The sequence below is a fragment of the Haemorhous mexicanus genome, chromosome 2, assembly GCF_027477595.1.
Source record: "Haemorhous mexicanus isolate bHaeMex1 chromosome 2, bHaeMex1.pri, whole genome shotgun sequence".
Taxonomy (NCBI): Eukaryota; Metazoa; Chordata; class Aves; order Passeriformes; family Fringillidae; genus Haemorhous; species Haemorhous mexicanus.
The window spans coordinates 44,115,895-44,143,651 of record NC_082342.1 but is presented as its reverse complement, the minus strand read 5'-3'; the positions used below and the strand labels follow the sequence as shown (position 1 = coordinate 44,143,651).

Below are 27,757 nucleotides of genomic sequence, written 5' to 3'. Positions count from 1 at the left end.
TGGCAGAAGAGATTGACACTCACCTCTCTGCAAGCTCCTTTCAGGCAGTTGTAGAGAGTGATAAACACTCCCCTGAGCCTCCTTTTCTCCAGGCTAAACCACCCCAGCTCCCTCAGCCACTCCTCATCACATGTGCTTTCTAGACCTCTAGCAGCTTGACTGCCCTTCTGTGGACTCACTCCAGCACCTCAATATTCTCTTTCCAGCTGAGTGGCCCAGAACAGGACACATACCTGAGATGTGGCCTCAGCAGTGCTGAGTACAGCAGGACAATCAATCCCTGCCCTGCTCCTGCTGGCCACATCAGTGCTGATCCAGGCCAGGATGCCATTGGCCTTCTTGGCTACCTGGGAACACACTGGATCATGTTCAGCCACCGTTGCCCAGCATCCCCAGATCCTTTTCTGCTGTGCAGCTTTCAGACACTCTGCTCCCAGCCTGTAGCACTGCCTGGGGCTGTTTTGACCCAAATGCAGAACCCAGAACCTGGATCATCCTTCTGATCCTTCTTGTAGATGGGCCTCATATTTGCTATTTTCCAGTTGGCTGGGACTTTTCTGGATAATCAGGACTGTTGGTAAATAACTGAGAGAGGCTTGGGGGACTCTTTCCCCAGCTCCCTGTTGAGTGTATCCCATCCAGGCCCATAGACTTGTGGGGATCTAATTGGCATAGCAGATCACGAACCATTCCCTCCTGGATTATGGGGGGATCACTCAGGTCCCCATCCCTAACTTCCAGCTCTAGGAGTTGGGTATCTTGAGTACTACTGCTTTTGGTATTAAAGACTGAGGCAAAGAAGGCACCAAGTATCTCAGACTTTGCGCTATGCTCTGACACTGTGGCACATTCTGCACCCAGAAAAGGATGGGGACTCTAATCAAGCCCTCCTTCTGCTGCCAGTGTATTTAGGGAAACTTTTTTGTGTTGTCTTTAACCACAGCGGCCAAATACAAGAATGATCTCCTGGCGTCTTGCAGTTGGTCTGTATGCCCCATGTGAAATTTGGATGTCTCAGGTGCCTGAGAGTATCAGAGTGGCCACTTGGGTTGAAGCAACTGAGCTGAAACCTAAGGAAACAGAGATTGCCTATAAAGGAGATGTGCTTCTCTCTGGCAGTGACAGAACATCAGAAGGGCAAGGTGGAGTAACTGTTCTAAACAAAAGCTTGTTTAGAACCAAAAGGTGCCAGTTTGCACTTCAGCCTTCGCAGATCCAACTATTCTCACAATGTCTGGGTGTTCTAAAAGAAATTGCCACCATGAACAACTTCCCTTTTTGCCATTTTCTACAGAAAATGCATGCATATACTAAAAAACAATAAAATCATGGTTCTTTAATTAATTAGAGTATTTTTATTTAGGGGTTTTTTTTTTTCATGCAGTACCCAAAAATAATGCCTTTCTTACCATCATTTCTCAGTGTCAGAGGCGTAGGAGGACTCAAAACTCTGGCATTTGTCACTGTGTTTTTCACCAGGCATATGTAGCTGCCAACATCGGATGTTTGCACCTTGGATATGTAGAGATTGCCTGTCTCCTGAGAGATGAAACGCCTGCTGTCTTCTGCCACAAAAGATGGGAATTCATTAAATACCCAGCTATAGATGATCTCTAAAAGAACACAGAAAGAAAATAAGATAAAGTAATTGCAGAAGCCATACTGTGTCATGTTAATAGATACACTAAATTAATGTTCATTAGCTTTATTTCAATAATCTATGGGGGAAAAAAGTTAAAGATTTTAAAAACTTTTCATTTGTTTGGTTTAGAATTGAAGAGAATATTTTTTTCTCTCCTTAGGATTTTCAAAATGGCATAAATGTTGAATCCACAAGTACCTTGTGAAGGCAGACTTAGTTCATGTGAAATAATTAATTTATTCATCAGACTCAGAAAACAGCAATAAGATATTAAATAAATCCCATTTTTAGTCTTTTGGGCTAAACCAATAATAATATACAAACAACTCTTTTCTCTACTTGTTCAGATTTGCAGGGAAATATATCAAGACGATTCCTACAGAGCTGTGGATGACTTTGCAATTGTATGTGTACAAAAAAGTTTCATTCTGAATGCTTGTTTTTAAAGCCACTAGATTGTAACAACTGTTCAACCTACCTTGTAGGTAATATTAATGCTACGTAATTCTACCTTTTACATCTGCTTCATTGAAGAATTTCTTAACCCTTCCTTTATGCAGCTTAAATCCCTATGATCAATGAATAATTCCTTAAACCAAGGCTGCCAACAAATCAGTGGCTTTTAAAAATAGCAGTTTAATCCAGTCCCTCGGTTCTTATTTTTATCCCATGAATCACCTATTTTATTTACCTGGACATTATATAGTTTTTCTTTTATACTCATAATAATTAGTTGAGGAAAAAAAAGTTATTTCCTGTTATTCTGTATGAGATTATATCATGATTTAATAAAAACCTAGGTTCATTTATGCCTTAGTGTTAGAAGTATCAGTAAAGTTAATGAGAATCTGATTTAGCAGGATGTTCCTTGCAGGGAATTATTCATGTGGAGTTTCACCAACTCTGACTTTAAAGCCTTAACCCTATGTATACTTCTTTACACATTGTTCTCCTTTTGAGCTTATTTTACATTGTTTCGTTCTTTCTTCACGCTTGAAAAAAATATTGTTCACTACTTAAACTGGCACATCTGATGCAAGGTTATTTGTTCTGTAATCTCCCTCTTGTGCAGCCTTCAAAAACCTGGCTTCAAAATGAGAAAAGCTGAAGTTAGTCCAGGAATGTAAAGTCCCCACTACTGCTCCAAGATGCCAACTGCTCCACTGGTATAACAAATTTCAAGCTTTTAGACTGAAATTTCTTATATGTCTACTCATCTTCAGCAGGAACAGGAAGACAGTCATTTCAAGTATGTGAGTCTGGTTCTCTCATACTTTCATCCCCATGAAGTCAAAATGGCTTTTTGATATAAAGTTTGTTGAAAATGAAAGAGTCTAAGGGGTGAGAGGAAACACCTCAAAATTTAAATTTTGCTATGTGGTTTTCTTCTAATGATAGGAGAGGAACTCTTATAAGAAGTGTGAAACGTATTACATCTTAGGCAGGCTTGCACTTTGACAATAACAGTGTGGAGAGAATTAGAAATTCCAACTGATTTGTCCTTTCTATCCTTGCGTTGTATTGTCCCCTGACACCTGGTGGGAAAGGAACAAAGAAGCACAATGACTGCTTTTTCAACCAATATGAGCAAACAGTGCATAGAGTGCTATAAAGATGCAGCATCTTCTGAATCAATTTATAGGAAGTTTACTCTAATTTTGATGAAAATTCTCTCCTAAAAAAAAACCCTGGTGGTATCAATATAAAAATGCTTTGTTAAAAGACTGAACATAGCTGACAGGAGGGGAAGACTGCCTCAAAATCAAAATGGGGACTTAAACTGCACACATTGACTTTTTGGCTAAAATATTTTTAAAATTTATTAGTAATTCTGGTGGCTACACAGGACTCTAAGGAATTAAGAGCTCTCAGAGTGTTCTCTGAGTGCTCAGATTTTCCTTCCTCTTCTGTTATGATTCAGGCAAAATACTAATTATGCCCCAAATATGTCTTGGAAAATTTTATTACCACATTTTTCCATAATGCTTTATTTAGCAAAAAATGATTCATGGCAGTACAAAATTCTACCAAATGATGATGAATACACAAGTTCAAGGAAAATACACAGGCTTTAACTGAAGACCTGTTACCAACTCAAATGGAAAGTAATCAGTCTCACTAATTGCTCTGGTTTAAAAGTAGTTCAAAGCAAATCCAAAACAGTCATCAGTGTGGGTTCACTGGCAGTTCACACAGAAGAGAATTTTCTCCATTCATAGCCTAAAACCACTTACAATTAATTATTCATTTATTAATTAGAATTAATACTAAGGAACAGATTTCAGGCAATAAATTTTTGTGCCTCTAAGGAAATAAAATACTTAGTCTTTACTGGTGCTGAATCTGGGGGGATACTGTGATTTTGATGCTTTCTTAATTATTTTTGCTATTAAAAATGGCGTGATGGATGAATGTGTACTGGCATAGTGTACTGAGACAAAAAAAATAACAGAACTCCTGCCAAACCTGAAACTCAAAGCATATATGCTATAAAGCTGTGGTTAAGGCTTTTTTTTTTTTTTTTTTTTTTTATGTGCACACCTACAGCATCTGTATTCCAGCCAGGAGCCCAAACACTCAAGTGCAGAAGAAAGTGCTAGTGGTTTACTTCTTGATTCTTTTCAGCCCATTAACATTGAAACAATTGCTCCTATTTTTCATTTCTAAAAAGCAAAACCCTAGGAATACCTTTTAAAATACCTGAAGAATGCATCTGAATGTTCAGATCTGGAATGCATCTGTAATTTTTGGTCTTCTTTGCAGGTGAAAAGCCCCTTAGACACTTCATGAATTTTTTTTCTCCTGTTAAACTTGGTTAATGAGTTCAGCAGATTCTTAAATAAAATTTTGAGGGTCATGTCCATACACTACGCATAGGTTTCAGTGGAAATATCTCAGGAAAATGTTGCAGACCAGTCAGAAACAGCCACAGCTGGCTTGGGATCTGGGGACCCCACAGTTTTTAGCTGACAGAAATAGATGGATGATCTTGCAGAAGTGATTTTACAAAAGGGTGTTCACAGAATGACTGCAATTAAGGGAAAATGGGTGTACCTTGACATTGATCCATTGTGCAAATATCTCACACTTCTAAATTTGCAGCCCAAGAAGAGGAGGAATCATGCATTGCTGTTCACATGCTTGGACTCTGACTGTTTCTACTTTGTATGCCAGCAAAATGACAAGTTAGAGTTTGTAAAAAACAAAATTTCTAGCAAAGGCTGGCCAAGTACAAAACCTGGGGGTTTGTTTTGTTTCACTGGTTTGTTTTTCTACAGTCAGTTTTTAGCATAAGCCAATAGCCACATGATTTCAAAGACATACTAAAAGGAAAAAAAACTAATAAAAAGACAATAATGGAGAATCAGCATTTAAAACATAACTGTCTCTCTGTAGGCAAGTGTGCAATCTATACTGTACATGCACAATAAAATATTCTGAAACAACCGTGGATGCAGTTACATGTGACAAGTCCCACAAGAGTTCAGCACAGGAGCACATGTAAACTGCAAGAAGAAAGGCATTTAAATATTATCTGAAATCCTACTCATACAAAATGGCAAACTGCTGAGTGAACCTTCAGGATTTCAGAACATGAAGCCGAAGACCAAACCGATGACACCAGGTCTATCTGTACACAGTTCACTGCAGTTTTTACTAAACTTCAAGCCTGAGTTTTCCTATAATGGTTTATGTTAAAAGATTTTAGAAACAGTGTCATTTGGCCAAGCACAAATACAACTGTCATTGCATTATTTTTCAATGGGACATTGAACTCCAGAGATGCATCTCAAGCCTAACAGATAAATAATGTTGACCTTTGTTGGAACTCAGGACATCCCTCTGGGGGTCTGGAGTTCTGGGACCCTTGCCAGGGGGCTCAGAGACCCTGGCACACAGCCCAGAACACCAATGGGTTTGATTACCAACCATGGAACAACTTACCACCTTTACATGAAGAGATAAAAGCCACGGCAGTTTAGATAGTGCAAAAATAAAGTACTCACAGGGTGCAAATGTAGGCTTTAGGATTTCTGGTATAGGGGTTTCTGGGGACAAGATGGAGGTATTTGGGTGTGTCTAGCCTTTGTTCTTCTTCTCTACCTCCATCTTCACTGGTGATGTTGGCACTTTTAGATTGGTCTAGATTAGAAACCCACTGTCTAATATAGATGATAGGTATTGGAAAATAATTGTCAATATTGTACATGTAGTTTGTAGTATATAAAGATAACACTGCCCTGGGGGCAGGCAGAGTGCCTTTTACTGTCCTGCTGGACAGACCTCTGCTGGACAGGGAGAAAATTTTATGGATAGAATACAATAAACAACCTTGAGACTGAAAAATTGAAGAGCTTCGACTGATTCTTTGAACACACGGGCTGAAACAGAGACTTTTACCAACAAACTGGGGTCCCAAACCACACAGGACCCCACAGACCTTCAAGAAATTTTTAAGCTAAAAGTCAATGCTGCCAAAATTTAAATAAACCAATCCAGAATTTTAAAATCAGAAAGTAATTACTTTCTGCTAATGGACCTTCATAAATGGACCTTATGAAGTCATCTGCTTTTGAGAAAAACCTTAGTAAATGGTTTTTCCATGCTGTACACAATTTGCTTTCAATAGGGAAAAATAAGTTTAAGACCAAAGAAAAAACTAAACACTGCATTATACACAAGTTTGGAGGTTTTTTTCAGAACATGTGCTGTTTTTTTGGGGTTTTTTTATGCTCACTGTTTATATTTGTAAAATTTTAATGTGACATGAATGACAAAATGGATGCAGAGCCCTTCCTGGAAATTACAGCTGTCTGCCAAAAAAAATAAAGTTTTCCACAGATACTTTGCATCAACACAAACAGAAACACAGAATAAAAAGATGGAGACATTATGTATTGTAGAATAGTTGTAAATTGATGTGTGTTGGGCTGAAAAATCTTCTGCTACTAAATTCTCTTACATAGAATGTCTTGGTGTAAAAATGATATAAGTAATTTTGATAACTGCAAAACTGATAGTTCCTTTATGAATGATCCACCTTGTTTACAGAAGGATGTCTCTAAGGAAATATTTATCTTTTTTTCTGAAGATGATTTGGAAAGCTTTCCTAATGTAGCCTTCCTAATGTCCAATTTGTTTCTGTATTTTATTAAACACTTTTTACTAGGCTATATAGGTGAAAATCTGGGTCACTTGGGGATGAAGTAGTAAGAAAAGCTCATCTATTTCCTGACAGAATTAATTTATAGTGTGAAATCTTGCTTATTATAATTTCTCAAATGATTTTTGTAGTTCTGTTTTCTCTCTTAAACACTAATTCCCGAACTGTCACAATGTGATGTACTTCCCATAATGGATGAAACTGGAATACTGACATATCAGCATTTTTCCTAGTGCTTTTGGAGATATTCTGATGCAGAAAATGTCAGTACTATAGTAATGCAAAAGTGTTTCTGTCACTGTGGGTCAGTATGAAGTAATGCCTGAAGTATTGTAAAGAGAGCTGTGCTGAGGCATTCAGATAACACCAAATATTCACTCCTGTGTTTGTTACTGCCTGAATGTTTCCCAGATTTGCATCAGAGATTTTATCTTAAGAAATTGCTCCATTCATTCTTTTAACATGAGGTTTCTGGACAGCCTTGTCACCAGTCCTGTTAGCTAAGTGGTATTTTGGGTGCAAGTGAAGACATAACAAGAAGGTTGTTATATAAACTCTTTCAAGGTCACTGAAAACCTAAGTGCCCATAACATGGCTAAATTTTGCCTATTCAAGGGCAAAGAATGCAAAATACCCATGCCATAATTGCACTCCTGTGGAGTTATAATATTTGTACAAGAAATAATTCCAGTTCTAGACTTCATTTTGTGGTGTAGTGGGAGATCCTGTTGGAAAAAATATATTTCTCTTCGTCCATTTATAATTTTCTTTGATTACTCTAATTCCACAAGATGGCAGTACTTGATGAATAAATTGTATTGATGCCTGATGACAGCCAAAATCTGAGATAATCTGGAAGTTTTTCCAAATCTAAAGAAGTTTTTATTGTTATGTTTTAATTGATAAGTAAAACAGCAAAAAGTACACTCAAGATTACAGGCTGAATTTACCATATATATATATATTTTATATATATATATATATATATATATATATATATATATATATATATATATAAATTTCAAATATGTATATTAAATATATATACATAATATGTTAAAAAATATATATATCTATACCATGAAATTTTCAAGATGGCTTTCCCTTAGAATTTAGAACTATTCTGTTTGAATGAAATAAACTGTAAGAAAATATATAGGCTTACATCTCCCCTTCTGAAAATATAAAGCTTAATTTTATACTAAGCTTTGAAATTTTTCCTCACAATATTCTGTACACTATCCAGAGAATAAGGGTGCAATATGCAGTGCCCTCTAATAATGGGGAACACTTCACATTAAGAGGGGAAACAGGCTTCTTTTTAGCTAAAATGAATGATAACAATGGGTTCTTCCTCCATCCTCCCAGCACAAGCAGATAAATAGTTGTGGTGCATTTCTTTGTCCTGCTATGGTTTATTATCAGTGCTCAATAATCCTCCAAGAAAATATTTAATGAATATAATATGTTTGTTGCATTGTAACACACCCACATAGAGAAAACAGATATTGTCAATTTATCAGTTAGCAATGAAATTGGTTATTTCCTTCTCTGGGGGCTTTGTATCTGCTGCTCACTTATCTGAAACACAATTCTACTAATCACACGTTTGTCTTTCTTCAGATTCAATTACAGTGATAAATCTCCAAATCTTTTCTTTCTTATAACCACTCACAGAGCTAATAACTAAAAATATTCTAGAAAAGGTAAATGTAGTGTCAGGATTCATCTTGTTCTGGAGGATGAAAATATTATATTGTTGTTACCAGTGTAGACAGGCAATGTAGTACAAATGTAGTCTCATTTGTACTTTAATATGCATGAAATGTAGCCAGCCACTGAAACATATCAAGACTGAAGAAATGTATTTCTCATACATGCACTCTTTAAAAGAGACCACATAGCATACAACAAAAAATACAGCTTTGAAAAGATATTGGATTATCATGTGTATTTGATTGTCATTGGTATGATTCTCATAATAAAAAAGAAACCTGTTCCAGAATGTGTCACAATGCTGTTATCAAAACCACACATTATTCAGGCCCTTCTGCCCTCAGGCAAGACCAAATATTGTCAGCCCACTCTTAGAGAATGTTCAGTGATTTATATTCCTAAATTTGGATCTTCACAATAACCTATTTTTTTTAATTGGATAATTGGACAGTTTTCTTTAATATTTGTCTATATTGTTTTTTTTAATACTGTTTATTGCCTATACCAAATGCCACACTGCAAGTACTGAAAACACATTACTGAAAAGCAATATTAAACATTTGCAGCTACAGTGGAGTACCATTACCCCTGTGCATATCAAACTTTTGTTTGCAAGGCTGGATCAGCCAAATCTGTTCAACTTTTCTTCAGAAGTCCTGATTTTTAATCCTTTATTTAATTTTATTGTTTTCATCTCTACTGCTTTTCTACATCTTATAATGTAGGACCCAAAGTTGGACATCAACACTGCTGAGCAGTGGAACAAGGTACTCCACAGGTAGAAGCTCTCTTAGGATGTCCTAGAGTTCTACTACTGAATTATCCATTCTACTAAGTATTCTGGGTTTTTTTTGTAATTGCATTTTTCTAAGAAAAAATGCAATTTAATCACTTATTCCTTTTTATTCTATTTTTATATTTGATCTTTGATAAGTAGAGCAATCTGAATTTTGCTGAATTTAGTGTTATTCCTTGTGAGCCATTTCTCCAATGCACTGATCATTTTTAATTTTCATTCTGTGTTCTGTTGTAATTTTAACCTCTTGCAGGGGTCTTTCTCAAATATTAAATGTGCTTTTCTTTCCTCTAAGTCACATACACTTCCAAAAAAAAATATTTTATATATATTCCCAGTAACCCTCTCATGTAAAGAAATGTTTAGACCTACTTTAAGGTCATTTTAACAATATATTTTGTTCTTTTATGTAAATAAAGGAGATGTTTAAATGACAGAAAATTGTGAGAAAAAAAGCTGATGGGATTAACAAATAAATTTGTGATAATATTTGAAAGAATTTTTTGAGGAAGACAAACACTGGAAACAAAAAATTCTCAACACAAGGCAGAAAAAACTACATAAAAAGTTTAAAAAATATTTTTTGAAGCAATTAAGAGATTTTAAACAGCACTGCTATTGATATTCTTCTAATTTTTAGGTAGGAATAAAAATCAATACTTATATAGAAAATTCCTGAATGCTCCATATAAATGGATGTTCTATGGTTTATAACACACCAGGTAATACAAATGACACTGTATATTGCTATTTGCTGCAAAAAATAGGAAAAAAATAGGTGATAAAGAACAAGAAAGTAAATAATGTAAATAATTAATACTAGAGAATCACTACTGAAACTACTGAAACATCCAAAGCCAGCAGGAGCAGGGCAGTGACTGTCCCCCTGTGCTCAGCACTGCTGAGGCCACAGATCCAATCCTGTGCTCAGTTCTGGGCCCCTCACTGCAAGAGAGACATTGAGGGGCTGGAGCGTGTCCAGGGAAGGGCAACGGAGCTGGGGAAGGGTCTGGAGCAGAAATCGTGTGAGGAACCTGGGTGTGTTTAGCTGGAGAAAGAGAGTTCAGGGAGATCTCAGTCTCTAAAGCTATGCCAAAGGAGATTGTAGCCAGGTGGGGGTCAGTCTCTTCCCTCAAGCAAAAACTGAAATGATAAGAAGAAATGGCCTCAGGTTGTGCCAGGGGAAATTTGAATTGGATATTAGAAAATCTTCACCAAACATGTTGTAGAACATTGGAACAAGCTTTCCAGGGAAATGGTGAAATCATAAACCCTGCAGGTAGTTAGAGGACATATAGCCATGGCACTTAGGGTTGCTGGATTCGATGATCTTAAGGGTCTTCTCCAATCTAAATGGTTCTATGAATAGTAATTTCCAAAGAGAAGAACTAATTTTTTTTCTATCATTAGAAAGGGTAATAAAGATGATACACATCATTAAAAATTTATCTGTTTCAGTCTTAGATGAAATAGTTCAATGGGTGATATGAGAATTGATTAATATCTAATTTAAAAAGTGAGTTATAATTAAAAATATTGGAAGGAAGTGTATCTAGTCAAACTAACCCATTTTTATCATTCTTTGTATTGACCAAGAGAGCAAAGTTTCTTTAATGTGTCCAGAATTCAAATTCATATTTTATAAAAGAACATGTTGACTAATATATTTAGAATAACCTCAAAATTAACTTAGTGTGCATTGAGGTGAATAAAAGCTGACTGCACAGCATGATCAAGAGGACCAGATGTGGAATTCTTTGTCCTCTGCTGCTGACCATTTCAACAATTAAAGGAAACCTATGCATTTGTAATCACTGGTCTACAGGAAATAGAAGATTTGTCAAAGGCAAATATGCAGAAAATATCACTGATAAACTCTGATTTGGGTAGCTTATTATTATTAGAACCTTCTTAATAATTGGAATGTGTTGAATCTACAACACAAATTGATTGTTTCTTAATAATTTGAATGAACAAGGATTCTGTGGTAATGCTTAACTGACTATTACATTCATATGGAAAGTGTGGCGCTGGAATGTAATGAGTATGTTGTTTAATGCGAGGAAAACATCACTGTGTAGAATATGTGTGGAAATTATTTTCTCTGGCAAAACAGAAAATTCAACAGAATTTAAAGTTTTTTTTTTCCTTTTTTGTCATTCACACTTTAGGTTTCTCTTGTTCCCTGATTGTGCTATGACACTTGATTTTCTCTACAACTGAATGGCACTGGTGATAGCTACTTCAGCACTCTCTGCTCTTCTCTAAGTTTGATGCAGTGGTGAATATGATGAAATATCCTGCTGCAGAGCTTTGTCACTCGTAGTGAACCCAGAGTCCTGCACCCAAGGGGACGACTGCTTTACACGGAAATTTCATTTTATTACTGCTACAATGATGCCAGTAGATAATGCATTTTGAAGGCATTAGTATGATATTTTTCAAAACAATAAAACAGGAGTAATGTTTGGATGATGATCATCCAAATTTATAGAATATTACTGTGTCTTAACTCTTTTTCAGCTGAGCGATTCAAAATGCTTAATCTTCTGCTTATTCAGCAAAAGAAACTCTGAAAAGCAAATTCTGTAATTTGGCTACAAATACTCACAATACTTCAATTATAATAGTATCAGTCTCTCAAGGAGCTTATATATATGTTTCAGTTCAGTTTCTTATTCTTACAAGAAAGAAGCAATTTAAATTTGTCCCTTTACACCTCAGTCACCTTGATTCCTAATGCCAGGAAGGATTAATAGTAGCCAAAAGATTCCTTTAACAAGATTTAAATTCAGGCTTCTGTGTATAGAAACGAAAATAAAAGGCAAGTAGAGCTCTAGTTTACACTTCAAAACACTCTTTTTTAGCAGAATTCACCAGTCTATACATGTAGCTGTTGTCATAGGAATTGTAATGTCAAAACATGGGTTCTTGGAGTCTGTAGAGTTACCCTTGCATGACTGCACACACTGAACTTAAGACATAGCCCACTGCCTCTCTGCTTTATATTCTCTTGATATTAAGTGTTTTAATATAAATATAAAGGCTTTTCCTGGGTCTATCTGCAGGTCAGTGCTTGGTGAATTCCACCATGGGCATGACACAATATGATTGATGAATCTTTCTCGGGCCTGCTTCTTTGGTCCTATAGTATTTCCTACCCTAAGGTAAGAAAAGGAAGTGACTTTCCAGCAGTTCTGAATGAAGCCATAGTCAAATAGATATCTCCACTAACACATAATTCTTTTAATTTCTAATATTTGTTCCTCTTCCCACCAGTTCTTTTTACATCAACAAGAAATGCCAAAACAAGCACACACAAAACTTTATAGACAATGAATCATTAGGACCTTTGTGTATGATCATCAGAGACAGGTAGCTACTCTCTCATCCTCCCTCTGAATATGATTTTTAAATAAGTAGAAACCCAAACAACAAAATAAGAGTATAAATCTCATAACCCTTCAGATGTTAAAGGTCTGGTGCTCAGCTCCTGATATATTTTCTAGTCTTAAATATACCAAGGAATGGATTGGCCATTACATTTTTCTGAACATAATGGAACTGGTGAACATATGCCTCAGAGAGTAGCATAAAACCCATTTTATAGTTCAAAAAATAAATTTTTTATGTACTAGGAATGATGGTGACAGATGATTTTTTCCCGCCTTAATTAAAAAATAAAGTGCAGACGAAGAGAAAGAAACGTCACATTAGCAAATTGCCCCAGAACGCTGATAGTGCTGTTCAACCCCGTTGTACAAATAAATCACCACAAATAATGTCAGCAACAATAAATTATTTAAAGTGTAACAGTTTTGAGAATGCAACTCCTACCTGCTTCTGCATACAGACATTACACTGCTGCATCCCTGTGCACACTGTTCTGCGCTGCTGGAAACCCAGTGAACTGCTTCCACCCATCTTCTACTTGTCACATAATTGGTATTGAGACATAATCTGTAGCCTTCTGTTGTCTTATTTTTTTAGCCTAGACCAGTATCACAGGATTATGTATCCCCTCCTCAAACCCTTAGCAATAGCAGTCAAAGTGAAACATTTTAAATAGGTATGATGTGTCCCAGTACATATAGGTATCAAATGGAAGAAAGTATTTGTCCAACTCTTCTTTTGTTTATTCTAAAGGAAATCATTATCATTAATAAAATAACGCAAACAGCAGTCAGTCACTCTCTTCTGCTGACTATGTAAATAATTTTCAGAAGTCTTATTCTGTTTTTCAAAATCCATTTTCATTTAGGAGTAGGAAAGAATTGTGACATGCTGCCTGAAATTGTTAGCTTTTTCATATATTTATAGCTTTGTATATTTTTAATATATAGCTCTGTAGCTTGTAGCGCTTTCTTACACTTTAGAATGATAGCTATCCTTTCTCACAAATTATGTCACACTCTTGAAATTCTGTTTGGTTTTATTTTCAAGGGAAACAATTTCTAACAAGACCATCCTGCTTTGCACCAGCAGCTAGGAGACATAACAAGATACAGGGCTAAAATCCCGATGGAGCAGGTCCATGGGTGTGTTTCCAGGACAACTCTTCTCCCTTTGGACGTACTGGCTAGATACATTAATTAGTTAAACTTACAAAAACAGTGAAAATTCAATCCTGTGTGTGTGCACAAGTATATTTTGTGCACCTGAAAGCTTTAACTTAAAAACTGCTATTTTTAAAATCAATTATAATATTATTTGGAAAGTTTTCCTTCAGATTCTAGGCAACAAAAGATCTAGATCTTTTAAAGTCACAAGATCTGGATTGTAAATCAGTGCAATTTTAGTCTTTCTTTGATGTTTTCTTTATAGATCATTGACTGTTATCCTCTGGAAGATAGGCATTGCTTCTTTCTTCTTGCATTTGATAAAGCTGAAAATTGACCCTTCGGGATAGAAACCAGCTTGCTAAACTCCTAAAGGAATTTGTGGTTCTGCAGGAAAAGCCAAGCTGTCAAATACTCTTTCAGTATTACTACATCCTTCTTTTCATTCTCCCTTCCAACTCCTGAATTTTTATCCTTGCAGTCTCCTATAGGATATTTTCTCACTTATTGAAAGAGGAAAAATAGCATGCAAATTAATGCTTCAATAAACCCATAAATTAAGTAAATTTTTCTTGTTTCGGGTTCTCCATTCTGGGGCAGCAGCATCAAAACAACAGGTACTGTATCAACTGGCTAAAGAAGTCATCACAATGATTTTAGCAGTATTGAAACAGAGCATAAGAACATGGGAGATAGAATGGGTAATCAAATTATCAGAATTAAGTGTGATATTAATTATTAATTGTTAAAAAGATGGCATTTTGGTCATAAAAGTCCCTTTTTCACTATTACTGCTCTGGAAAACATATTTTGTTGTCAGAAAATATAGAATGTCCATGTGCTGCTGCACAGTGATTACAGTCTGACTATAATCATATTGCTGTCTGAACTCTTATGATATTATGTTTATACCTATCCAGTCATTTTCTCCTTGAAAAATCCAAGCAATTGCCTCTAACATATTTAATGTTAAATTATAGCTACCTTCATGACAGTTATAATTTTATAATATAGGAAAGAAACCCATAATACATCCATATATGTATATATATATGTATTTCTAAACAATTTCTAGTTTCCCCTTTGAAAAAGAAAAATGCAAACAAGATATCTCAACCATTCATACCATTTAATTTATTTGGAACAATCTTCCTGAACTGATTAAATCTGGCTTTATGAAAATCTATGTCTCATTAAGCTTTGTATTCCCTCAAATGGTTGTAAGTTCACTTTCATACTTACAATGACGTTTTGTTATATAAAGAAACTTATTAATGGAATCTGGCAAAATCCAGATCGGTTCTGTCCAAAGCCTTCTGCCTCTGAATCAAAACTGGTCTCCTAGCATTTACAGTAGTCATCTCTACCAGAATCACCATTGAATTCAACTAATAATGCCTCATGTGAGAAGAATTGCATTTTCTGAAAACTCCCGTTTTCATCTCTTTTTTACATCTTTAAGATTTCATCACAATGGTCATGGAGATAAAAAGCTAGAATCCAGAGCCTTAGAAATAGATAATTTTTCATTTCTTTCTCCTTCTTCTCTTTCCTCTTGTTTCAGCTGTCTGATCAGCATTGTCTTTCTGGCTTCTTCTCCTTAGTTGCACAGATTAAGGTGTGCATTCTCACTCTATTCTCTTCTGTGATATGGAGAGGTAACAAGGATTAATTAGGAATTTTCTGGCTTAAACAAAATGGTCTTTCTGACATTTAGCTAGCTGACATGTGAGTGAAATGGTATTTTTCCAGGCATCAGCTTAGTAAAACATTGGATCTAAACGGTGAATGGATTAATGGGAAGGTTACTACTAGTGGGTCAGTTCTGGGAGAGCCCTGCACCTCTGAGATGGTGACTGCTGTATGTGACATCAGTCTTAAATCTGTGAACCTTGGGCTGCTGCTGTTTTACAAATTGTGTAACCATTGCCATGGAAAGCATTTGTGCAACGCTTTAGTTGGTACTTTTCAACACAGGCTGAGGAAAAGTGGATGTGATGCCATGAGCATCCATTTCTGTTAAACCTGGCAGGACATTGCTGTCTGGTTTAACCCCTAAACGAAGAGGTTTCTGTTAGTTATGTCTAATTGGTTGGGACATATCAGTAACAGGCTAGTAACTTGTCTTGAGGGAAGAGGAGCTTGCCCACTACAGAAACTTTTCATCATTGTCCTGTTTGTCAGGCTGTAGACAAATAGTCATGTACAGCTGGTGCCTGAGAGGCAGTTCTGCATGAGCCTGAGGGCCAACTCACTCCACATATTTTTAAAATTAATTAATCTCTCATGCTTCCTCCCTCTTTTCTTGGTATCTCCTTTCACTTTGTTTCTCCTGAGCTGTCAGCTGGGGTAATATATGTAGACAATACTGTGACTGTGAAACTACAGCACACATCCCTTAAGCAGAGCCCTGTCAGAGTTGCCCCCATCATCCATTGTTGTGTGCTGCCTTAATTGGGCAAGGTCAACCATCTTCTTCTCACTATGTTTTCATAGTCCCTGAGGGGAAAAACAGCTCTAGTGAGTGATCCAGTGGGTGCAGGGACACATAACTTTCAGTTTCTAGTGTAAGTTAGTGTATTTTTTAAAAGAATTACTAGCATTTTTGAGAGGGTGAGGAAGATTTTTCAACAGTGGTAATATCTGGGAAATTTTGTAGGTTTTTTTTCTGTTTTTGTTTTTGTGGTTTTTTTTAATACTTACAAGTGCCTTGGAAGAATTTACTACAGCTGGACCATTAATGCATTTTGTTAATTTATTACATTTCAAATTACAAAAATCCCAACCAATCAACCAATAAAAAAAATCCAAAACTCAGAAAAACCCACCAAAACTCCAACAACAACAACACAAGAAACCCAATCAAACAAAAAATGAGAGAAAATCTAGAATTATTTTTCCATGCACCTACCATACAGACATTGTCTAGAATTTGGGGCATGTGTAATCATTAAAAAGCAATTAAAATCTAATAACAACACATCACCAGCAGACTGGGAGTAACTCCACTCTGGCAAATACAGCTTGTTAAAATGCTGCCCTACAGAAAATTTTCTAATTCCCAAACTCTTAAATTTCATAACCTCAGATGAATGCCTTCAACAAGACTGAGGAAGGAAACCTTAAAATGTGCTTCAGGGAAGTCAGCAGCAAAATTACTGGTCATGTATTGAGTAATGAAAAGACCATAGAAGAAAAAAGTTAATTGCATTTTTTCGTTCCATAATGAAAACTACAGGCATGGTCATCAATCAGTTGCACAAGTAAAGAACACAGATTTCTATGTTAAGCAATGTTTGGAGCCATGGACATTTTATTTAATGATAACACCCATGCGAATTATCACTACTAGACATGAAAGTTTCAAAAGCAGTCCAGTAAAAGTGACAAAATAGATGATGCAAGAGTGAAACACCTTCATGATTCTTTCTAGCAAATATGTGATGTGTGAAGAGATAAGATGACCCTATGAAATTAACACAAAATTTGGATAGGAATATAAAGGTTAAGATACTCAGAATCTGTCCTCTAATGCTTTTTATTCTCCCATTACTGAAAAATTTAAGGTTTATTCAAGTTATCCATAGAAGAAAAATCATCACAAGGCTATAATAAAATCTTATAGGCAAATGCAGGAACCCTTCAACTCATGATATCTAACTTATTAGATACATACATGGAACTCTCAAACAGAGGTCTTAAAACATTCTGTGAAGATAATTTATAAGTTATAGACATGCAAATTAGAGATGAGAAAGTCATCATCTTGTATTTTATATGTGACATAATAAGTGTTTATTAAGCAAACCTTTCCATCCTGTGCAGTAAGCAATTATTTTCTACTATTGTTACTTAAGCGGCCTATGTCTGATTCCCAGCATCAGGCTCCTACTAGGAATTAAAACGAGTTAAGAACAAACTATTGTATGCAATTATGAGAAAAAAAAAACAGAACTGAGTATTCTATAGGGTCCATATAGATCCCCTTAGTGCAGTTCAACAGCTAGTGAGGTCTAGGATGCTAGGATTTTAACAGGAATATAAAACAATACCAACAATAAAAACCCCCCAACCCTCAAACATCAGTGCTCCTCTCAACCTCACTTTTGTTAGTAGAAGAGGAATTCTACTGGAGTACTGGACAGTTCTACCTTCTCAGCAAGTCTAGCAGTTAGGAAGAGATGATAACTGCTTACAGTGAACATGAAACGTTCAGCTTGCCAACAGCAGCTTCATATACATTGACCTCTACAAACCAAGAGAAGGTACTGAGTGATTAATGAGTTCTGTTTAGCTTATGGGAGTGTCGTGGTTTAAGGCATGACCTGCCCAGCTGTTTTGGTAAACTGTGAGTTGCCAGTGCTTTGATAGGTACCAGAAAAGCAATTCTGCCTTGGTCTCAAGGCAAAAGAGAGATATCACTTTCACCAGCATACTGGCCTCTACTGGAAGCAAATTATTTTGCTTTCTATGCTAAAGCTGATTTGAAAATTCAGATTTGGGAAAAAAAAAAAATCAACCATATGATAGAAAAGAATCTGGATGTTACTTTACTGCTTAATACATAATATTATTTAATATAGTATAAACCATGGTCAGGAAGAAGTCTCAAGTCTACTGACAGGTTAACGTGATGAAGTGCATCCACTCATGCCTAGAGAGGGCTGGAGCATCAGAAATCCAAGATATTGAAGGCTTCCTGTGATTTTGAAGAAACTGGTAATGGCTGGATTTACATATAGGACAGAAGTTTTCTGATGTTGTGGACTGAAATGCCACTGTTGGGTGTCTGGATCCTGGGACTTAATTTTGAAATACCAACAAAACCTTAAAAAAACCTTGTGACCTTCAGCTACATATAGGCAGGCATCTGAGAATTGTATTCCCAAAATCAGCTTAGTAAATTGAGATCCAGAGGGTGCATGGACCCCTTTCAGAACAGAATTTGCTGTGTCAGGTATGGAGATACCTGAGCCAATTGCCCATAAACAAGGTAATGAGCACACTAAGAGCAGTCCAGCCCAAATATAACCATCTTCTTAACTAATTTGCCTGGAGGAGTTTACTAACCATTCTCTAGCTGAATGAGGTGATTTACAGCCTGTCTTGTTATTTTTATATATGATGTGTGCAGTGTCCAAACCAGGGGAGTTCTAAGGCTATGTTGCACTTCAGTTGGACTTGGTTTCCAGCTAGTTATGAAGCTGCAGCCCAAAACTGCAGATTTAATGCAAATGCAGCTTTCATGTTCCTTTAGCAGACCCTGAACAGGAAGAAGTGATAGTTTTGTGTTTACTTCCAAGGTAGGATGTCTGTCTATGTCTGAGCTTAGAAGGACTTAAAGAAACTTTATTTTGTGTGATTTCTCCAATGATTATGAGGACCAAGAAAACTGTGTAGGTAACAGAAGAGCAGGACAAAAGTTTCTAGCACATGGTAGCAGGAGTTTTTAGCAGCTTGCCTGTTTAGCAGCACAGTATGCAGACATCTAGACATGGATGGGAAGGACTGTGATCCCATGGCACTGGCATCAATCAGCTTTGATGAAACTTTTCTCATGAAAAATACAGTTCTATAAGAGTAAAGGGGAGGTATAAATGATGCAGCTTACAGCACAGTTTCCAAACTGTAAGATCAGCTTTACCCTTTAGAAAAAGATTAAAAAAAAGTTGCAGTTAAACATCTGTACAGATGTCACATGCTGCAGATAGATTACGTAGCAGAGCTCCCTCCAGAAGGCAGCATCCCTCTGAGGCAGGATGGAGCACACATCTGCCTTCCCCTGTGTGCATCAGAGCTCTGCTCAGTCTAACAATGGGAATCGTCGTTCTCCATTAAGCTCATACTGAAAGCCTTGAATAAAAGCCTTAAAAAGCTCAGCTGAAAGTATTAATTCTGAGGGAAACATGTAAATCTGGATGAAAACTTCCATTCATTTTTAATCTTGCTGTGGTAAACCTTGTAATTAAGATGATTAAATGACTGAATAAAATCCTATATTTACATCATTTAGAATACCACAATGAAAAACCATAATCCTGTTTATGGAAAGAAAGCAGTAGAGGCATTTTAAATTGGAAACATCAAACAAAGCTTGTTATTTAAGCAGTTGGTAATTAATGTAACTCTTGCTTAGCAAGGACAACTAATAGTTAACTGCCTAGGAAACCCCTCTTGGAGAAAAGAAATCATTGGGAAGAATCAGATATTGTGTTTATGGAAGAAAAAAAAAAGATTAAGTGGTATGTTTATGAATGATCAAATTATCCACATTTAATATGTTTCACAGGGGACAGGTTAAGTGTTAGCAACACAAACAGTGCTAGTGGGAGAGCTTCTGGAGTAGGCACATCAAAATGATACAGCACTCCCAAGGAAGTAAGAGGCAGCATTTTTTATGAGCAATGGTCCAGGAAAAGCAGGAGGTGACAATCTCTTGGTGGCTGTTTGACATAAAGAATCGGCAGAAAAATCTTACCATTGAAAATATTTTCCTTCACCATTTTGAAAGAGTGGATAATGTCTCTCCAAAAAAACTCCCTCTGTTTGTTGCCTTGCTATTACTCAGCAAGGATGACAATAACTTGAAAAACTCATTTATTAAACTAAAGAGATAATTCTCTCATCTGAATCTGCATGGCAATATTCAGAATCTATTTCAGGTATGCTTGCCACCTCATATTCCCCTTTGTTTGCCCTGTAAAATATTTGGACAACAATCTAATGAAAGCCTATATGAATAATAGAAATACATCACAAGTTTGTGTGTGTTTGTATGTTTAATGCATTACCTCTTGATTGTATATCACAGCATAAATAAACAGAAATCAAGTCTATATGCATATGAAACTGGCTCTCTGATTAAAAACTTGTCAAAAGAAATTAGTGTAGTATTTTTTTCAGTCAGTAGTGCTTTGTAAAGGCTTTCAGACTTTTCTAAAATTCTGTTCTGTAAGAATAGAATGTAGGTACTATTTATTCAAAAGTATTTACTTTATCTTCCATTTAAAAACGTGTTAAAAAAACTATATCTCTCTCAATGCAGTGTTCTTTCCCTAACTCATCCTTCTTTTCCCACAGTGTCTAAAGGGGCTCAAGCTGAAGTTCTTGGGCAAGCTCATATGCAGTTATTGACTGGAGAGATTGAACAATGAGATTCTGTTGAAGGACAAATTGCTTACAAAGTTGTGGAGAATTATTAGGCTTGATATTGTATCATGGATTTATCTCCTGTGATAAGTAATTGAAAATTATTTCTAAAGGTGCTGATCAATGTGAATAAATCAATATCGCAAAGCTTGCAGTGTTCATCCACAAAAAATTCTCTATCATCAAAAACACTCCCATAACTCATGGTCTTGTAATTTGAGATGTTCACACATTGCAAACATGCTCTGAATAGTCTTTAGCTTAGATATATCCACTATAACATCTTAGGATCCACTTGAAAGTTTGTCTCCTGGGTGATTTTATTGTTCAGAATTTCTTAGGGCTATTTAGAAGATAATACCATCTTTGCAAATCAGACACAGAAACTAAAATGGAGTACTGAAAAACTGAATGCTTAAAAAAAAATTTAGATGTTCCTGCACATAAATCCTTGAAGTATTGGCAAAAGACCTTTTTACCTGGAAGTTTCACATTTGTTGTAAATTTCAGAATTAAATTCATACACTTCACTCTGAAATTTCAGGTTTTGTCCAGAATTATTTTTTACAAGTGGACTCTGATCTGGCAGTCAACTTTCATTAATGACTTGTATTTTATTGCCAGGGCTTTGTAAAATGATTTATTTTTGAAATATCACCAGGCCAGTAGAGTAGCTCTCCCCCTTCCAGGGAGACTCCAGCCATTGTATTAATACCACTTGCAGTCCCACTGCAGTACCACAAGAATTTACTAGCCTCCAGTGCTTTGCAAATAAGAAGCTGGAAGCAAATTTCCTGTGATGGAAACATAGAATTATTAAGGTTGGAAAAGACTGCTAATATCATTAAGTCCAAGCAGGAAACCAGCACTAGTTCCACAATAAACCATGCCCCTAATGACCACATCTACACACTTTTCAAATACCTCCAAGAATTGTGACTCCACCATTTCCTTTAGCAGCCTGTTCCAGGGCTTGACAACCCTTTGGATGAAGAACTGAATTACTTGCATTCTGAAATGAACAAAAGGAAGGGAGGCCAAGTCCTCTTCCCATTGATAGCAGCTTATATTTACGTCTGCATATCAGTGCAATTTTTCTGCTTTTGCTGATTACTTCATCACTCTGTAGAACCTTTTCTGGCTTAGCTATGGTGAAAAAATTATGCCAACAGAGGACCAAAATATTTTTCTGGAAGTAATTTTCCTTTTGGCATAGGCTACTGGTACTCAAACAATATAAATTAAAACAACTGAATACTGTTTCTGAGCACTGTAGTTTGCACAGCAGGGGTTTTGCTGTCCCAGTGATGAAAATGAAAGATACTGGTTTTCACCATCAAAGGCAATGTCTGTGGAACAGTAGTGTTAAAATCTGACTAAATAAAACTGAGAAGCATAATTTCAGGAAAATAACTCTAAATATTTTGATGATATATAAAGATGCATTTTGTGGACTGGCAGCTGTTTAAAGGTGTATGACCATTTCACTCTTGAATTATGCCCATCTATCTTTTCAATCTCAGCTTGTCTGGGGAAATGAAATTCAGCTGCACTGCTGAAACCACCACTCACTTTTTCTGCCTACATCTTTTCCCTCTCAGTTTACTTATCACTATCAAGCCTTAACATCATGTACTCAATTACATCATATAGACTGCAGTGTCAAACTCAGAAAGAGATTGTAGAGGCAACCTCAACAAGAGAATCTGCTCAGAAGAGAGAAAAGCAGAGAGATGGCATTGATAACTGTAATACAGTAATAACAATCCTTGCAGTATAAATAGATACTGAACACATTTCTCTAACAGAAACTCAGAGGAGATTTCATTTTCTTCAGATCTTCCACCTGCAATGTTACTTTTCTTCAGGCCCAAAATTTGGAGTAGAAAAATCCCCTCAGTATAGACCTTATTTCCCAGAGAAGAAAAGGATGGGCTATACTGCATCTGCTGAAAAACAAGTTATTCTGTCTAGCATGGTGTCTCCAGGTGTTGTATGTCATGCAAATATAAGGATGCACCCAGCTGTCTACAGATTTTGCAGGAGAACATTTTGCTTCAGCTTGCAAAGCACAAAAGTAACCTCTCTGGAATACCTATGTTTTCATGTGGGAATCCACAGGAATTTCATAGAATTTATGGTAATTCTGACTTTTACAATGATACAGTTTTATGAAACTAAGTTATACAGTGAAAGGAGGTAACCAAGTCATGTCTCTACTACTGAAAAGAAAATAAAATTTGTATTCAACAAAAGTATCATGACATTGGAATTTGGAGCAATTTCTGAAGGCTTCTAAACACTATAAGCAATCTTTTGTGATCTCAAGGCAGCATATTCACTTCTGATGGCATGGAGACTATTGTTACATTCAAGTTTTGCACAGGAATTCGACACTCTTGTAACAGAAACTCTGCTGCTACTCATTGGCATTTGCAATATATGAGCTTAAATTAGTCCTTTGGTACTCCAAAAACTGTCAGAAGAATGGTGGATATCTCATCTTGGAAGTTCCACAATCAAATACATACTGTATCTAAAATCCTGGGCATCCAATAATGAGGAAACTGTAAAGGAGGAGCACGAATACAGGTGCAGCCTACTGTACCTGGAGAATGAAGTGGAGGGGAGCACATCAGAACAACTCCTTGGCCTTCACGTACAGACACAGCACTTCTTGTCCGACCACTAAAATTCCCCAGATCTATGAAAAGAACAGAGCATTTTAGTTACACATCAAAGATTTCAAATTTTGTGGCTACCATGACTTACATTTTATTTCCTCTTTTAAAGCTGACTGTTCATTTTTTTATACCTTGATCTATAATAGGAGGGCCTGACAAATAAATCTATTTCCATTACAAAAACTTCTATGTTGCATCAGCACTTTATTCCTTTTTTAGTGCACTTGCATACAGTATGGAAAAAAAACCCAGCAGACTATATATATATATATATATATATATATATATATATATATATGTATGACATTTACAAATACATTTAATAGTGCTTTTATTTCCTTGCACTATATCGTGCTTGATTTTCTCCCTCAGTAGAAGAGATTCATATACAGTGAAAAAGAAGAAATAAATCTGGAGGGAATACCTTTGCTAACATTCAGACTGATGATGTTGCAGTCCCCTCTTGGACAATGCAGACCAGACATGGTGATGACAGAAAGGAAAATCAACACATTGGTTCTAAAACTGCAGAACACTTCTACTCTATCGCACATTTACTCTTTCAAATACTTTCCTTATGATTTCTCTGATGCTATAGGCCCAAACCAGTTGTAGGTAAACATATTTTCCCTCCAAAAGCTTCCCTCCATCAGGACAATAAGAAACATTTCACTATTTGAACAAAAATTTTTGAATAAAGCTGTAGGGCACTGCTATGAAGAATTCATTGTGATTATTTAAATCCTCTCAACCAGAAGATCCTGTTGTTCCATTTACCACACCGAACACTCAACATGGATTCATATTTGTTGTGGATAGTAATGCTCTAGAATTTATATCTGTAGTAAAGAGATATGAGAGTTCAGTTCTGCCGTCAGACTGGTGTCTTCACCCATTCCTCAGAGCCACTGCTGGTGTTTAAAGCCTCTGTTCTCTCAGGGGTTTTCTAGAGAATTTTCCATCTGATGTGGATCAGGTGAAGAGAGCAGAAACAAGATCTCTTTGAAAGGATACAGAAGCTTCAGCAAGCATTAAATGAGGATCAGAAATATGAATAGATTGGGCCAGTGGGAACTTCTCTCACTGACACTGAGTGGCCTGTAGCCATACTTCCAAATTTCTGCATGCAGCCCAGAGTGCTGGGATGAGCCAGACAACACCAAACAGCTTGAACAGGTGGAGCAGAATTATTCCTATCTTAACTGCACTCAGTTGCCATTTCTCTGTCAGATGCTGAAAGTCCTCATCTTGCTTCAGACCTAGTAGAGCATAAAACTGAAGTCCAGTGATTTTCAAAAGTAATTTGAGCTGTTTTGTTTTTTTTTTTTTCACATTTCTAAATTATGTTTTGGGCACAGGCAGACATTTAAAATTTAAATACATTAAAATTTGTGCTGTCTTTGGCCAAAATAAGTTAGTGGTTTGATTTCAACAATAGGTATCTTCCTTGAATAGAAAAAAGATATGTAGAATCCAGCAGAATTTTTTTAAAATTATAGTTACACTACAAAACTTTGAAAAATTTTACTAGTCAATACATAATTAAAAATTTAAATATTGTATTGCATATTAAAATAAGCATGCCATGGGTTATAATAAATTCTGGTGTAATTTCTTATAAAAGTGTCTCCTAATGCATATTACCTGAAAGCATATTCTGCAGAAAAGTAATTATTATTTTCTGTCCAGAAAATAGTGGGCTGGTACATCCCTGCTTGAAAAGTTTGGAAAGGAGCACATCTTGTAATTGAAATTTCCTTTGTTAAGTCCTCAGGTGATTAAATGCTGTTTTCCTATTAGTTATAGTAACCTTTGAATATCTTTTCTTCCATTTCCTGCTTTGAATGTGCATTGGGATGGAAAAATAAAAAAATAAATTTTTTTTTTTCACCAAATGAAAATCAAATATATTCTTTTTCGTTTTAAAACAAAAGTACAATGTATGACTCAAGTTTCTGTTTCTTCAAAACAATTATTTTCAAACTAAAAGGGGAAAGTATCAAAGAGCTTTGAATTTCAGCTTTTTTTGGATATCTCTTGGTTCTGAACTGGATTTCTTGTTAGCATACAGCGGAAAAAGGATTAGCAGGTACTAAAGAAGGGATTTAGCTGTAAAACAAATAAATGTAAAGACGCTTAAAAGGAAGGAAAGGTGAAGGATCATGCTTGCAGTTCTCCCACATTAAAGTAATAAATGCAAAAAGGAAAAACCAAATTAATGGAAAATTTAATTACTTTCTTGTAAATCTCAGCCATTACATATCTATCCACACTGGAAAAAAAAGGCAGCTACCAAATATTTGAACAAACACCTTTCATTTCTCTTTAAAACTCTAAAGAAGTAGAGAATAAAAGAAAAGGTGGACGGAACCCAGCTTTAGAGGTGGGAACTGTAACCTCTCACACAGCCACACCAGCCTTTGGTTCACTACTCTTGCTGCAGTATAAACACATGTGACATGTCAGAATGGCCCACACAGAATGAGTCTGTCCTTCATCTTATTATGATGTCTATGGTTGATTGATAAGAAAATGCCTTTTTGGGCTCCATAGGTGTTCATCTTTTGCCCTGAAAGATTAATTTACCCATATCTCAGTGCTAGTGCCAAAGATGATAACACATACTGTTATTTTCAAAGCAGTTCCTGGGGTTCAGCTACATAACTCCCATACTTTTTGACATAAGAAACAGCATTGACCACTTTGAAAAAATGTATTTAAGTGTCCTGTCTGATAGTAAGTTACATGTCTACTGTAACTTATTATTAACAATCAATATGCAAACTGCACATTTAGATGGAGTGCATGTAGCAGGGGTAACCAAATTTCTTTTACTGCTGAGAAATTATTTATACAGTATCACTAGTGAGACACCTGTGAGAGAGGTGTGGTCTCCACTGTAAAAGGGAAATTAATAGAGAAATTCCAGAGCTACTGATGATGCCAGACATTAAATCCAATGGGTTTGGTGCAGTGCTTTCTGGATGTCAAATTTACACTGCAAGTGTATTTGCATTAGCTCAGTGAAGTATTTGATCTTTGTGAGAAGTTACAAACTTTGGAAAACCATTTATATATCTGATCCAAAGGAGCTGTCAGGTAGTGCTGCTCTCTCCACAGTGGCTATTCCCATTTTTTGGAAATGAGCTAAAGCAGTGGTTTCTCTCAGCACATATACCTATGTATTGATATGCATTGTGGAACAATGACATCACCACAAGAATATAATTTTTAACAAGACTCAAAAGAAAAGGAAACACTTCCACAGAAAGTGAAAGGAGTAAAGGGAAATAAATGAGAAAAACTTCAAGGCAGTCAAAGCAGAGAAAAACCTTTGAACGTCTAACAACAAAATAAACATTTAAACAAAAGGGGGAAAGTTCTGCCATTGACAGAAGGACTGTTACAAAAGTTGGAGCAGTTTTTATCACTTGCAAGTCACCTTCACTGCAGTTTGCATTTTAGGTATGTGCATGAGGGATCATTGATTCACTGTGTTCATCAGCTTGCTGCAGCTAATGGGGGCAACAGGTTTTTGTGACCCAGTCAACAGTCGAGGGGTAACTGCTATGAAAGTAGGATCAAATTAAAGACAAAAAACAGATCTTGTTTTTATTGTAGGCAATTATTGCTTGGTAACCTAGCATGGAAGCTGTAAAAGTCTCTGTACTTCATTATCAGTGACTTAAACCAGTCAATTTAGCTTTAAAGTAGAAATTAGATTGGTGCAGAACAATGTCCTCTGCCAGCTCAGTTCTGGAAGTTTAAACTGTTTTATATGCAAATTTATTATGGAGTTTAAAATGGACATAATACGATATGTATTAAAATGTTTAAAGACATATCCTGAAGATACCCAAAGACAAGTATAAAGCAGGCAATATTCTTTCCAATAAGGTAAAAATAGCTCTACACAAGGAGAGATTCTTCTGTCAGGCCAAGGACAAACTTATTTATTGCATTGTCACAAAGAGAGGGTAGCCTTCCTCTCCTTGGATTTGAAAGACAGGACGAAGAAATGGACCTTGAGCTGGAATTGTAGCTCTT

At 36.1% G+C, this 27,757-nt stretch overlaps 1 protein-coding gene across 1 annotated transcript in view; it reads right to left on the bottom strand.

Moving 5' to 3' along the window:
- CNTN5 (contactin 5) overlaps positions 1-27,757 on the bottom strand; it is a 276,614-nt gene that overhangs the window by 159,384 nt on the left and 89,473 nt on the right. Inside the window, exons 5-6 of the mRNA XM_059840298.1 lie at positions 23,635-23,730; positions 1,410-1,613 (exon numbers count right to left, since the gene is read on the bottom strand). Of these exons, the coding sequence (XP_059696281.1) occupies positions 1,410-1,613; positions 23,635-23,730 (300 nt within the window). The remainder of the gene's footprint in view (positions 1-1,409; positions 1,614-23,634; positions 23,731-27,757) is intronic.